This window comes from Balearica regulorum, chromosome 4 (genome assembly GCF_011004875.1).
Source record: "Balearica regulorum gibbericeps isolate bBalReg1 chromosome 4, bBalReg1.pri, whole genome shotgun sequence".
Classification (NCBI taxonomy): domain Eukaryota; kingdom Metazoa; phylum Chordata; class Aves; order Gruiformes; family Gruidae; genus Balearica; species Balearica regulorum.
The window spans coordinates 62,420,008-62,433,428 of NC_046187.1; the positions used below are offsets into that span (position 1 = coordinate 62,420,008).

Here is a 13,421-nt window from a genome sequence, read left to right on the forward strand (position 1 = left end):
TTAGATTTTTATCATTGTATTTCCAATCCAGTGGTGATGGCAGAACAAGAATTGATGGCTGCAAATGTAAGTCAGAGTTTAAAGGTGGAATGAAGTACTCCAGTATATGGTGGAGCCACCACTGTCCTATGGTGTCTTCAGATCAAGCTTGGAACTGTTTTTTGGAAGATGTGGCTTAGTTCAACACAGGATATATCAGGGTCCTACAGAAGATGAAATGAAATCACCTGTACTGTACGGAAAGTCAGGTGTCAGATGATTGTACTGCTAATTAAAATCTCATTCTTGCTGCTACTCAGTCTTTGGTGCTATTTTGTGTATAGAATGATGTGTATTTGGCTGTCTTTACATAATCAGGCCTCTACAATAACACAATGGTAATAAAATAAACCTATGACATGAAGGTGGTCACCAGTGTGTTTAATGGTATTCATTTTGCTCTTTAAGAATGCAGAAGAACAGTTTAAAACTTAATGGCTTCAGAAACACTGTGGCGTGTTCTGCAAGCAGAAATTTCTGAAATCCAAGCAACTGACATTGCTTCTTAGGTGCATGCTAGCTATTACTTTTCTGCAAGACAGACAAGAAACAGTCTTTTCTCTAAATTGTTTGACAAGACTAGCCTGCCAAAATTTGTAGCCTTAAATCTAAAAATGGTTGGATCAGTGATCGTCCCCTTGTACTTGACACGGGTGAGGCTGCACCTCAGGTACTGTGTTCGGTTTTTGGGCCCCTCACTGCAAGACAGACATTGAGGTGCTGGACCGTGTCTGGAGAAGGGCAGCGGAGCTGGTGAAGGGAAAGATTTCTTCACTCAAAGGGTTGTCAAGCACTAGAACAGGCTGCCCAAGGAAGTGGTTGAGTCACCATCCTTGGAAGTATTTAGAAGACATGTAGATGTGGTGCTTAGGGACAGGGTTTAGTGGTGGACTTGGCAGCGTTAGGTTAACGGTTGGACTTGATGATCTTAAAGGTCCTTTCCAACCTAAACGATTCTGTGATCTTGTGACACTATTCCTGCTTTGCCCTTTTAAGTGCATTTGGATTACAGTGTTTGACTAAAGACCCCTGATTGGGCCCTCTAGGGTCAATGACATGATAGATAATAAATAAGCACCAACACACTTAAAATTTCAGAGCGCGGTGTGTCTGTCTTAATAAAATTGTGACATCCTTGAAACTTCTGTAATGAGAACTTGAACTAAAACCTCTTCCTGTGGTGGCATGTGCCATGGTGGCCACTGTTTCCGTGTGAGTTTGTCATGTTGATAAAAGCATTGTAACTGTCTGTAAATCAGCAGCAGGTGGGCTTTCTCAGGCTGCAGTTACCTGTTGCAGAGATGCATGGGTGAGCTTGGCTTTATAATCCTTTTAGTCATGTTTGTGTAGCTCCTTACGTTGAGCTGTCAATAGCATAATAGCTTCCCTCCATTTACAGTCCCATTCTTTAAGTAGCCTAATTCACAAACGTTCTGTACTAATACATGACAGTGTGTTTCCTAGTATCTTGCTTACTACCACTGCTCATTGGAAGAAAAAAGAAAAAAATTACTAGACATGCTTTGTATTATTCTGTGGTTTCTGGGGAAGCTCATGCTTGTTATACTCTGAAAAACATAACAGAATGGTTGAGGTTGGAAGGGAGCTCTGGAGGACATCTGGCCCAACCACCGTTACGTTGTATTTCACAGGCACTGGAATTGGCTGCATGCCAGTCGTTCAGAGGAGTATAAATGTGTACGCTGCCTCCCCTGTGTCCTTGTTCGCTCCCCTATGTCAGCTTTGGTGCTTGCCTCAGCCCATTCTGAATTCTTTTAGCATAGGGATGTGGCAAGCCACTTACACCTTCAGAGAAGCAGCACAATGGGCGCTCTGTCAGCTGTGCTGAAATGGCTCGGGCCAGGAGGGAGCGGGAAGATGTAGTAGCTGACGGTTAGATCATCATCGCTTGCTGCAGAGCCCTAGCTTCACTGCATATTTCATGAGACGGTTGCCATTACTGAACCTGAAATTCTTTACCAATGTGTGCTAACGCGCATACTTAAAGAGAAACATCTAAATTGGATAAATACTGTAGCTCAGTGTTTGCTCAGGATCTGAATAAGTCACAATAGTATGTAACCACTCAAAGGTGACTTATCCCTGACACCCATGTTCTAAGGAAACATCTTTTTCTTAATTGGGATTATTCCAGTCCCTGTCCTTCCTGGAAATTAAGAGCCAACTGAATCTTCTTACTTAGTTCAGAATTATATGAAGTAAACAAGAAATACAACTCTTTACTGCATTTTAAATGACATGGAAAAGGAAATTGTATGTATTTGGGAAAGCTAGATGATAAGACTTTACTATTTTAATACATCTGAGTGAGACTGAGGTGCCAAAGGTAAATGGTATTGATTTAAATTTAACAGCACGCTGTTTTCTAGAATGAAACATAAATGAATTGTTCTGCCCTTTCATAGGAAGTACAGAAGCAGATAAAGCACCCAAATATTCTTGTATGCATGCTTTACTTTTGATCTGAAAAGTGACTGATTTTTTTTCTTTTTAAAATACTTCCTTTTTAAAAAATATGCATAATCCCACAGCAACATACGTGCTGTGATTGTGCTAGGTCTGTGATAGATAAGTTACTGGCCTAGTCAGCTATACCACTATTTAATTTTGCAAATGTTGGATTGAGTTGGATGAAATTAAGCCTAAATCGTTACAGACAGTGCACTGTTAATCTCCATTTAAAAGAGCCTCTGTTGGCTCCCCAGACTTGAAATAAAGTAGCAGTGTAATCTCTAAAATCTTGGGTGAAAAGATTTGTAGTCTGTTGAAATACTTTATTCCACTCCTAAAACATGTTCTGGATATTAATGTCATAAAACGTAAGCGAAGCACACTCCAAATAAGAAATTTGTTACTAAGGAGATACTCTGACTTGAAATTTGAGGTAGCTGTTGCTTTAGAAATCCTGGGATTTTAATCTAATAAATGGAATTTACCTTTGACTGGAAAAAAAAAAGAAAAAGGTGAGATACACCTAGGAATTAAGAAAACGAAGTACGCAGCCTGTATTAAAGGAAGGCAGCTAATGATGGTCTGATTAAAAAATGTCTTTCAGACATCTTTCAGCCATTGACCGTCTTTTTACAGTATTTTTCTATGTGTATACCTGTGTGATGAAATAAGTACTGAGGTCATCTTGAATTGCCAGTATCAAAAGGTTAATTTCAGTTACCTGTTCTGTTAGATTAACTGTCCTTACAGATGGTGTCCTTCTAAGGATAACTGTCTGCTTTACCAAATCTTAATGAGCTAGGTATCAGAGCATCTCAGCGAGGCAGGCATTCTTCCCTTTCAGAGAGCAAGCAGCTTGGTCGGAGAGAGGTTAATTGATTTTCCAGCAAGGTCACAGCAGAAGTGTGTTGCTGAACCTACATTTTCAGCTCTGAAGCCTGTGCTGTAACAAGACTGTTCTTATTTCTGACATACTAAACTTCCCATTCTTACTGTAAGGACTGACATACTTTTTTCAGGCCCACTGTGTGAGAGGACTTGCAAAATAATACGTGCATCTGTAAAATGAGTACTGAAACGCTGCACTAGTAAAAATGTGAAAGGATAATGTTGTGGTTACCGGTCCCATGGTAGCTGCTGCAATGAAGTGCTTGAAGCAGATGTCTGCAGTAGACCACAGTTGACTTTGTGTGATGCTACGAACCTGTCCAATAGATATTCCCTTCCAATGCTTCTGTTGGAATAACACGGTAATATTTGTGTTATTCTAATAATGATTCTTCTCTTTGGGTGATAACTATTTTTGTATGTTGCTGGAATTGCATATTAGAATATACACTTACCATGGCAGTTAGCAAAAACATCTGGCATCTTGATTGTGTCTATAAAAAACCTGAATAGTTGAAGTGGTCAAGTAATGTGCCAAATTTGGATGAGGTTTGAAAGTTGATGGTATATTTTGTATAGAACACGCAACAGTCAGCTTGAAATCACTTAATTTAAAAATTGCCTGTGGTAATGAAAGAATGTCTTTTTACTTAGGTGGCACATTTGGAACGGACAGGGCATTACTTAACAGTCAAAGATAACCAGGTGGTGCAGTTGCATCCTTCCACTGTTCTTGATCATAAACCGGAATGGGTGCTCTATAATGAGTTTGTCCTTACGACGAAGAATTACATCCGGACATGTACAGACATCAAGCCAGAATGGTAAGCCAAAAGTCTTAACGTGGTCGTGACCTACTGTAAAGCTCTTGTTTTCCTTTTTCCTTCTTTAAATTGAGGTAATTCCTTTCACTTTTCCTGAAGCTAGTATTATTAAAAACGGTTTGGGGCACAGCAATGGCATGGACTGAAGATCTTGTAGATGTCTAAAGTTTTTTTTTGCGGACGCTTTCTCTTTGTGGGAGTTGTGCCTAAAACTCAGGTGCCCAGGCTCTGTACGCAGTGTACAGAGATGTGCTTGACTTAAACCCAGTTACTTTAGTAAGCCTGCTGCGCAGGAGCTGCTGGAGATGCTAGGTTTGCGTACCTGAGTTAAGAGATACAGTAGATGCCTCTCTCCTCAAGACCTAGGATCACCCTTGGCAGCGATTGTGTGCATTTTTTCCAGAAGGATCTGAACGGGATTCAGTGCTTTCTTAAAATATGAAGGAAAGAGGTGTTAATACTGGTACAACCTGCCTTGTTATAGTAGTTTTTATTAATAGAGTGCACATCAAGGAAATTAGAGGCCAGATCCTCAGTAGACAAGCAGAGATCTGAATTGTCTTGCCCGTCTGTAAGGTGGTACTCAAACTGTGAATTTGTAAGCTTTGGGGACACAGGAGGCTCTGCAAGTGTTGTTGAAATTGTGCTGTTGTACAGAAGGAGTTTAAAGATTTGTAAGCCGCAAAACATAGCACATATATATATTTGTCCATAGTATTTTAATGGAAAATGAGTGTTTGAATTCTTCCTTAGAAATTTTTTTCTGAACATGTGCTGTGTAGCCTAAAGCAGCAGGGTCCTGTGGCCTTGGTTGCATTTTTAAGCTTAGGAGAGCTGAGGCTGACCTGTACTCTTGCACGAACTGGTATTTGGGTGGACTTTTGTGGCTTGAGGGCTTTGAGGTTAAGCAGCAGGTCTGACTCTGTTGGCTACTGCGGCACGTACTGAAGCAGAGCGCGGGCCTGTAAGGGATGTTGGCTGACCAGGAGAGGAGCTTGCTAGACTCCAGTGCGTGCTTGGGTGCTTGCACAGGATGGGGCTGAGGTAAACAGGTGATGTGTCTGCATGTGTGAGAACTCTCATTAATCTTAGCATCCCAGAATGAGCTGAAAATAATGGATAATCTTTGTTTCCTTCAGTTGTAGAATTTCTGTGGGATGTATCTTAAAGTTTGAGTATTTGTAACAAACTTTTCCTTTTTTGACAGGCTGGTGAAAATTGCCCCTCAATATTATGACATGAGCAATTTTCCACAGTGTGAAGCAAAGAGACAGTTGGATCGCATCATTGCCAAACTTCAGTCCAAGGAATACTCACAGTACTGAATTTATGCTTTGAACTGAAGTTATTCAGAGGACAGCTTTAAGAGATGAAAGGATTCACAGTTCAAGTTGTGCTCTTCACTTTGGTTCAATAATGGCCTTTATTTGAAAGCTTTTTAATTTTTCTTTACAGTAAATATTCCATTCTGATTTCATAAATTAAACATTTATGCCTCCCTTTTGTGTTGACACTGTAGCTCATACTGGAAAAGCTGATCAATGTTTTGCAGTTTATTGAAAGTAGTTCTATATATAACAATGTTATAAGCATTTCTTTAGAAATGGTTGAAAATGCTTCTAAAAATGTGATTATCGACCATGGTATGCATGATCGTTGTAATTGTTGACATTCCTTTTAGAAGTTGTGAAATGTTACAACTTGTGCTTATGTAGACACAATCTTCAGCTTCAGTACAAAGGTACTGACTTCAATAAAGTCTATTTATACTAATTTTGTGCCACAGTATGTCGGTATTTCTATTGTTTTGATTAAAACATGAGAAGCCATTTAGTCTGCCATTAAACTGCTGTTTTATTGACATGGCAGTAGTTTAATATTTTAATATTAAAGTGCGGATGCTTAAGCAGCACAATTGTGGTGACATCAATATAATGCACACAATGTTGATCCCTTGCTAACTTGTTTGAATTACGTAGGAAATTGTTTTAGAAATGACATGCATGCGGAATTGTGGAGAATGCATTCTTCAGACATACTCCTAGATATTTCTTGGTCAGAACTGTAGTAATGTCCTGTGAAGTGTCTGTGGCCAGTTAGAAATTACCCTGCTGGGCAATGTTTGGATACAGCTTAAGACCAACACAAATAACAGCACAGGTGACACTGTAGGTCAAATTACCTTGTACTGTTCTGGATTTGTAGTGATTTTTAGTAAAATATGACTTGACAGCATTTTCAGTTTAGGAAAGCTAATCTCATGTGGAATTTATAGCAAGATCTGATCAGAGGGCTGGAGCACCTTTCCTGTGAAGCCAGGCTGAGAGAGTTGGGGTTGTTCAGCCTGGAGAAGAGAAGGCTCCGGGGAGACCTTATAGCAGCCTTCCAGTACCTGAAGGGGCCCACAGGAAATGTGGAGAGAGACTGTTTACAAGGGCAGGGAGTGACAGGACAAGGGGTGTAATGGCCTTAAGCTGAACGAGGGTAGATGTAGATGAGATATTTGGAAGAAATTTTTCCCTGTGAGGATGATGAGGCACTGGAACAGGTTGCCCAGAGAGGTTGTGGATGCCCCCTCCCTGGAAGTGTTCAAGGCCAGGTTGGATGGGGCTTTGGGCAACGTGGTCTAGTGGAGGGTGTCCCTGCCTGTGGCGGGGGGGGGGTGGAACTAGATAAGCTTTAAGATCCCTTCCAACTTGAACCATTCTAGGATTTAACATATTTTGTCAGATTTCAATTTTTCCTCTCCCCAGAATACACTGAAATTTGGTCCTCCTGGCAAAGAGAAGGTGCAGCAGCTCCTGCTGAAATGGGTTCTCTGGGAATGGGAGCTGTGTGCAGTCGTGCTGTAAGGCTGAAGCAGAAATAGGTTATGTTTGCAGATCTGGCAACTAACCTCAGACTAATCTTAAGCACTGATGTTTGGGGGATCCTATCTAAATCATAGCAATTGACTATAAAATTAGTTGAAATCAAGTAATTTGAGGGTTTTCTTCTAATTCCAACTTCTTTGGTTTTTAAATTGCCATTTATATGAGGGGGAGTGGAGAAGTGTTGAAAACTTGTTTTGTTAGCAATGAAAACAGTGTTGTGAAGGAAAGCATGTCTGAGGATTAAAATTGGAGTGAATTTGTAATACACAGTGGCACTTGTGAGTCTGCCCCAGGTGTGATAAGCATGTGAGGTATGAGGGCTCTCCCCACCTCAGGTGGTGTGGGATGGGTCTGGACTTTCCTGCCCTGTGCAGTAACTTTCAGTAGGAAAGAGGGAGGCTGACTCATCATAAAATGTTGAACTGGATTAAGCTTTCTGATTGCAGTTACAAGAGTTTGTATTTAAAACATAGGGATCCTCAACTTCTTCAGCATTTTGATTTCAAACTAGTATTCTTAAACATACAAATGTTTGTTCCACCTACTCCTGCTCCAGGATAACTCAAGTTCAGTATGTGGGTTGTTTATCCTCCTTTTGGGAGGCAGAAGGGGCTACTTCGTGCAGTGCTGAAAAATGCTGCTCCCCAGGTCAGAATTTCTGCAGTATTTGTGTCAGCCTTCAGCTAAATGGTGTAGAACCACCTTCTGTATGCCCTGTCCTAGGTATGGCAGGGTCTGCAAGTGCAGCCAATTCTCAGTGTGAAATCCCTTGAGGACTCCAGAACCAGCTGGTGTGAACTGCAGCAGCTTTGGTACTTGTGAAGGGGGGAGCAGATGGCCGTGGCTGTGAGTGGAACCTTACATGGGACAGACTTTGGCCTGGTTTTCTTTTTTCTTTTTTTTTTTTTTTAATTGTCATACCTGCAAACTCAGCTTGGGCTGTGACAGCCAACCTGGGATCTTTCACTCTCCTCTGTCATTGCTACCAGGAATGCAAATGCTGCAGGCCAAATTAATGTCCTTTGACAGCTGTGCAGCCCTGCCACCTTCCAATTAAGTTGGTGACACCTGCACAATCCACCTAAAGGCACGGGGGTGCACCCTTGTCACTGGCTTAATTGGAAGGCTGTCGGGTGTCTCAGCTGTCATCGGGGATGGAGCGGGCCCTGAGCCCTTGCTCTGGCTATGGGAGCTGTGGAGAGCAGCCTGGCTGTTGGGACCCCACTGGAATCAGAGCCAGTGCTTCAAGGAGGTATTGGAGCTCCAACATCTGGGGGACCCTGTGGGTTTGACACCTGTGTGACATTTGTGTAGGTCAAAACACTTCTCTTACTGGAGAACTGACAAGCCAAGCGCTTGCAATACTTCAGGACTAAACCATTTTCTCAAACCAGACTGCATGTGTCAAACACACAGTCGTTCCTTCTAGCTGTTGGGTAGTGGAGAACGGCCCTAGGGTGGGAGCGTCTGCAGGCATTGTGCAATGGCTGTTGTACTGCACAACGCTGACTTCTAACACCTGGGAGTATCTTGGGGTCTGGGGCAGTAACACACAGACTCATTTGAATCACTGCGGACACCTTTGAGTTACTGCAAAGTTCACTTTTTTATTTTTAAGATGTGAATTTAGAGCCATACAGCAGTGGGAAGGGAGCAAGTTGTCTAAGTATTAACTGTTTCTCTCTGAAGGAGTGGTGGAAAGGACACCATGGCTTCTTAGAGAAGACATCTCCAAGGCCCTAAAAGAAACTATCAGGAACCCTCGTAACTCCAGTTATCTCAGGGAGACGAGTCACACAGAATGACTCGAGTTTGAGAATAGCCCTGGTTCTTCACAAGTGTTGAAAGGTAAAACCTCATTCCTGTTTTCCTGGTGGAAAACCTGTCAGAAAAGGTTGCTCAGAGAAACAAAAGGAGACCAAGAAGCGGGTGTAGGAATGAGGCCACTTCATGAGCGTATGAAGGTCAATACCTCCCTCTTAGTGCAGTTAAAAACACCCACAGTCCTGCTCAGTGTCACAGCTTTGGTGCTGGCTGACTATACTGCCGACTGCAGTAAACGGGGGATAAAGTTGGAAGTGGCAAAATATGCGGGAGTTTGCTAATGTCAAACAGAAATTCAGCCTCCTGTGCATTTTGTTCTGTGAAATGCCACAGCTGCGGCTCTTTCTGCTGGCCTTGGAGCGAGGGATCCTGCAAGAAGTACATCGGCTGCCCCAGCCAGTGTCAGCTGTTGGCTCTTCTGGTATGTGCCCTGCCTTGCTACTGCCGCTTCGGAGCGGTGAGACTGCTAGCCAGGGTGTAAGTGTCTGTGTTCTGGAGTGCTGAGGAATTGCTCCCCTAGGGTTAGTTGGAACAATCTAAAAGGAAAAGCAATGCTTTGTTTCCTTACAGTGATTTTTTTTTTTTTTAAACCTGAGGCATTCTGGTGGTTTTTGAAAATACATGGTTTGTGTAAAATAAACCATTTATAGTGCAGGGCTTTTGAATATATAGAATGGATTAGATGATAGGAAAATAGTCAAAGGAGTATATTTTTTGAAAAGAGGAGAGTCTTGTGTCTTAATTGTGCTTCTGTGTAATACCTCAAAGCAGTAAGGGCTAATATTGATGTGAAATAATAGCTACGTTTAGGTTTGTTAGATACAGAGGTAGTTACTGATGACTGAGTACATACAGTTGTGTTTAGGTACCTAGCTATTAACATTATGGCGACATAAAGAAGTGACCAGTTATACTGTGTTTAGATTTGAAGGGATTTTCTAGCATTTAATATTTTTGTCAGAGAAAATAATAAAAGGTGACTTCATGCTTTGCTATGTCTTGATGTCATAAAACCCCCTGAACTTTTGCATTTGGGAGATTTGTATGTACACCAGTGCAAAAGACGCGCTGAAGTTCCTTTGGGGGTTATAGGAACGTATTTATTTGTTGTACCTCCATTCATCCACTGAGGCTGAAGAGCCGTTGGTACAGCCCGGTTTGCGTTGACATTCTCTATCAGTTCGGCCAGCTTTGCCTGGTGGAGCAGTGCCACAATTTCTGATCCCCTTCTCCCATTTTGGATCAGGGCCTGTGAAACAGCATTAGTTTGTGACATGCCGTTTTCGGCCTGCGCTGCTACACAGCGCGTAATGCAAACTGTTACTTATTTGCCATAAGAAATGCAGCTTAAAGCAAAAAATGCTGAAATTAGCTTTTAGTATGTCGTTTAAAAATATACCTTAACAAAAATCAAAGGGAAAATAGTTTTCCTTCCATCCAGTCAACCTACAGTTATTAATTTGTAATCAGATTGCTATAGTTTTCTTCATTTTCTGACTATTTAGCAAAAAAAAAGCCATACCACACCATGATCCTAGGAAGCAGAGAGTTGTATTCTAAAGTACATGAATTCACTTACTGTAATTTGTGAGGAATAGCCATTTATCTTGCTTTTAGAACAGCTGAAGATTTTAATAATAAACATCTTTTAGAACTATAATCGCATACCGGTACTCTGTTGACCTTTTAAAATTATTTAACTTCAGGACTATGTACGTGACATAAGATTTATGTGAAGCAGAGAGAGGAAAATGATCTACTTGGTCAACCTGGTTCATTTTTCTACTAATACATCTTACACTTCCACAGCTTGCTTTTGTGGTACGCTTCCTGGAACTGTTCTGATACAAAACTGCGCATTGGTCCCCAGTAATACTAACGTTGGGTATTTTCGAGCTTGAAATGAGCAGCTTTAAAAGCAGGATGAAACCATTATATGAGAGTGTTTGCCCCTCTTCACTTTTCCTTTTGCAAATGACAAGCTTGGGCTGCCTCTAATTTGCGGTGATGTGTTTGAGAGAAGTGGTTGGCGTCAGGGAGATCCCAGCTTCCAGTATCAAGGGATTAAACTGCATGTGGTAACAGCAGTAAAATAACATTCCTGTAGCAGCGGTAACAGACTAGTTCTGCTGATTGGAGTCATTCTAATTTTGCAGTTTCAACTCGGATGCGGTGGTTTCTCAGGAACGCTGAATGTGTGTTGGACAGATCATAAAATAATTTTCATTTGTGTACATTTTGGCTCTGAGTGATTCTTTAAGCTTTTTCCAGCTATGAAAGCTATGCAGTAGTTATGTTGTATAGAAAAATAAAACATAGCGCAAATTAACTTCGATAATAAATATTTCCTGTGGCTCTAAACATTTATTATTTTGGGTTGGTCTTATTCTTTTGGCTAAAGTAGGCTCTTGCCTTCCATTTGAATTCAGTGTTTATTTTGTAAGCATATCACATTAATGTTCCCAGCCTCATTGCTTCCAGCAGCATAAACAATAAACACTTAAAGCATTGAGCACTTACCGGGCTCCACAGAGTGGAGGGCTGCGGGTGGACCTATTTCCTGGCTGCTTTGTATATTTAAATATTCAGCCATGTAGTGAAACCACTTCTCCTTATTTTAGTAACCAGTTTTATCCTCAAAAATATCAAGCCTTTTCAGCTTTATGAAGATGCTAGCGTTTACTACCAAAATTCATGTGTGATTTTAAAGACTTACAAACTAAACTCAACCTTTCAAACCCTGGAATGGTATCTCTGAGGCTGTTTCATTTTGCATGCTGAATAGCAAGTAACTGATAAGCCTTTTATTGTGACAGGGATAGTATCGTTCTTTTAAACAATTTAATGCACTGTGAACCTTTCCTGAAAGGCTTACAATTTGTACAGTGGCAGAAGGTTAAAAGCAGTGCGATTGATGAAATGTTTCTATGAGCAGCTAGCTGTCCAAGAGGATATTGACGGCTTTGTTCCAGTGACTTATTGGGTTATGCAATATAATATGGAAGTAAACTTAAATTACTGCTACTTTTACATATTTAAAAAAAAAAAATTTGATTAAGAACAGAAATCGAAGATAAGAATTGGCAAGAATTTAAGATTCCAGTTTTAACGTTCAAAATATTATGTAGCCTGTTTGTTGAAAACAGTCGTTTCATTTTCAGCAAATTTAAGGACAATGAACAGCTTCTCCCGTGTTTACACAGCAAACCGGTGTTAAAGCAAAATCCATTCAGGAATGGAGACAAGAACATTAGAATATTTCTTTCATTTTGGGTGTTAGACCGGGGCTGTGCTTTACACGATTTTGCTCTGAAGCTCCTTATTGGACTCACTGCTATGTAAATCCAAACACTCTATTCAAATGTCTGCTCTCTACACTCTCGAGCACTGCCAAATACGAGGTGAAACGGTAATGTGGTGGTAGAGTTGTGATTTTTCTGCAGGCTAGAGAAATCCTGTTTGTTTCTGGAGAAGAATTATGGAAGGAAAAGCGAATAGGAAAATATTCAATTATATGAAATGGTAATGGCCTACTTCATGATCTCATTCATAATCATATTTGTTCTTCACACAATAATTGCCTGCAATGAGTATTATTTTTGCAAGTAAAGCTTAAGAATCCAACCGTTTGTAGTCTGCTGGCTTGATATGAGACTGTTTAGATCTCTCATTAGGTACAGTGAGGTTTCAGAAATTAATTTGCTTTTTTTAGCAGTCTCTTGATCAAACTAATCTGATTATAAAAACAACTTTATCAGTGCTGGACTGTCTAGACTCAGAACTTCCTAAATTAGCAACAAAGCAGCAAATCTTTGTTCTTACTACTTCCAAAACTACAGCATTAAAAAGTAAAAATTTGCAGAGACATTCTAATTGCCCCTCATTGCATTCGCTTTAACCTGCTTTAAGGAAAACGATTATTCTTTCCCTTGATTTTGGGCAATATGTAACAGAAAGAACACATGCTTACACACTGCAACACAATGTCTGGTACAAATGCCTGCCTAGGTTTTCTCCTAGTGAGGTTTGGTTTTATTAATTGGATCAAATAGGATGATGTCACCGAAGAAATCCAAAGTTAATGATCTGTCAAATTCCTTTGAAATATCTATCAATTATTTCTGAGGGTTTGCTGCCTCTTTGTGGTATTTCTTGTGTAAAAATGGAATTCTGTATTGATCAAAGCTTTCCTTAGGACCGTGCAAAAGACAGTTAAATGTAATTTCCCTGAGTTCTATAGTGTGTGACTGGGAGTCTTTCTTCCTCCCTCCACCACATTCCTCTGCACATGACACAACGCCAAAGGAATAGCCAAATATTTTTGAATGGCTGTAATACACTTTGTAATGATGAGGTGCTACTGCTTTATCAATAAGCTTTGAATAATGCGCTGAACAGCGAAGCCTCTTATATTTTTCATTATCTGAGCGATGACAAGAGATCTCATCATACCTTTCAGTACATTCATTCTTAGATGACAGCTTTACCATGATTGATAAAA

General features: G+C 40.6%; 1 protein-coding gene across 1 annotated transcript in view; it reads left to right on the forward strand.

Moving 5' to 3' along the window:
- The window catches only part of DHX15 (DEAH-box helicase 15), a 48,444-nt gene extending 42,448 nt beyond the window's left edge, over nucleotides 1-5,996 (forward strand). Inside the window, exons 13-14 of the mRNA XM_075752387.1 lie at nucleotides 4,054-4,223; nucleotides 5,431-5,996. Of these exons, the coding sequence (XP_075608502.1) occupies nucleotides 4,054-4,223; nucleotides 5,431-5,548 (288 nt within the window). The 3' untranslated portion in view covers nucleotides 5,549-5,996. The remainder of the gene's footprint in view (nucleotides 1-4,053; nucleotides 4,224-5,430) is intronic.
- The last annotated feature ends 7,425 nt before the right edge of the window (nucleotides 5,997-13,421 follow it).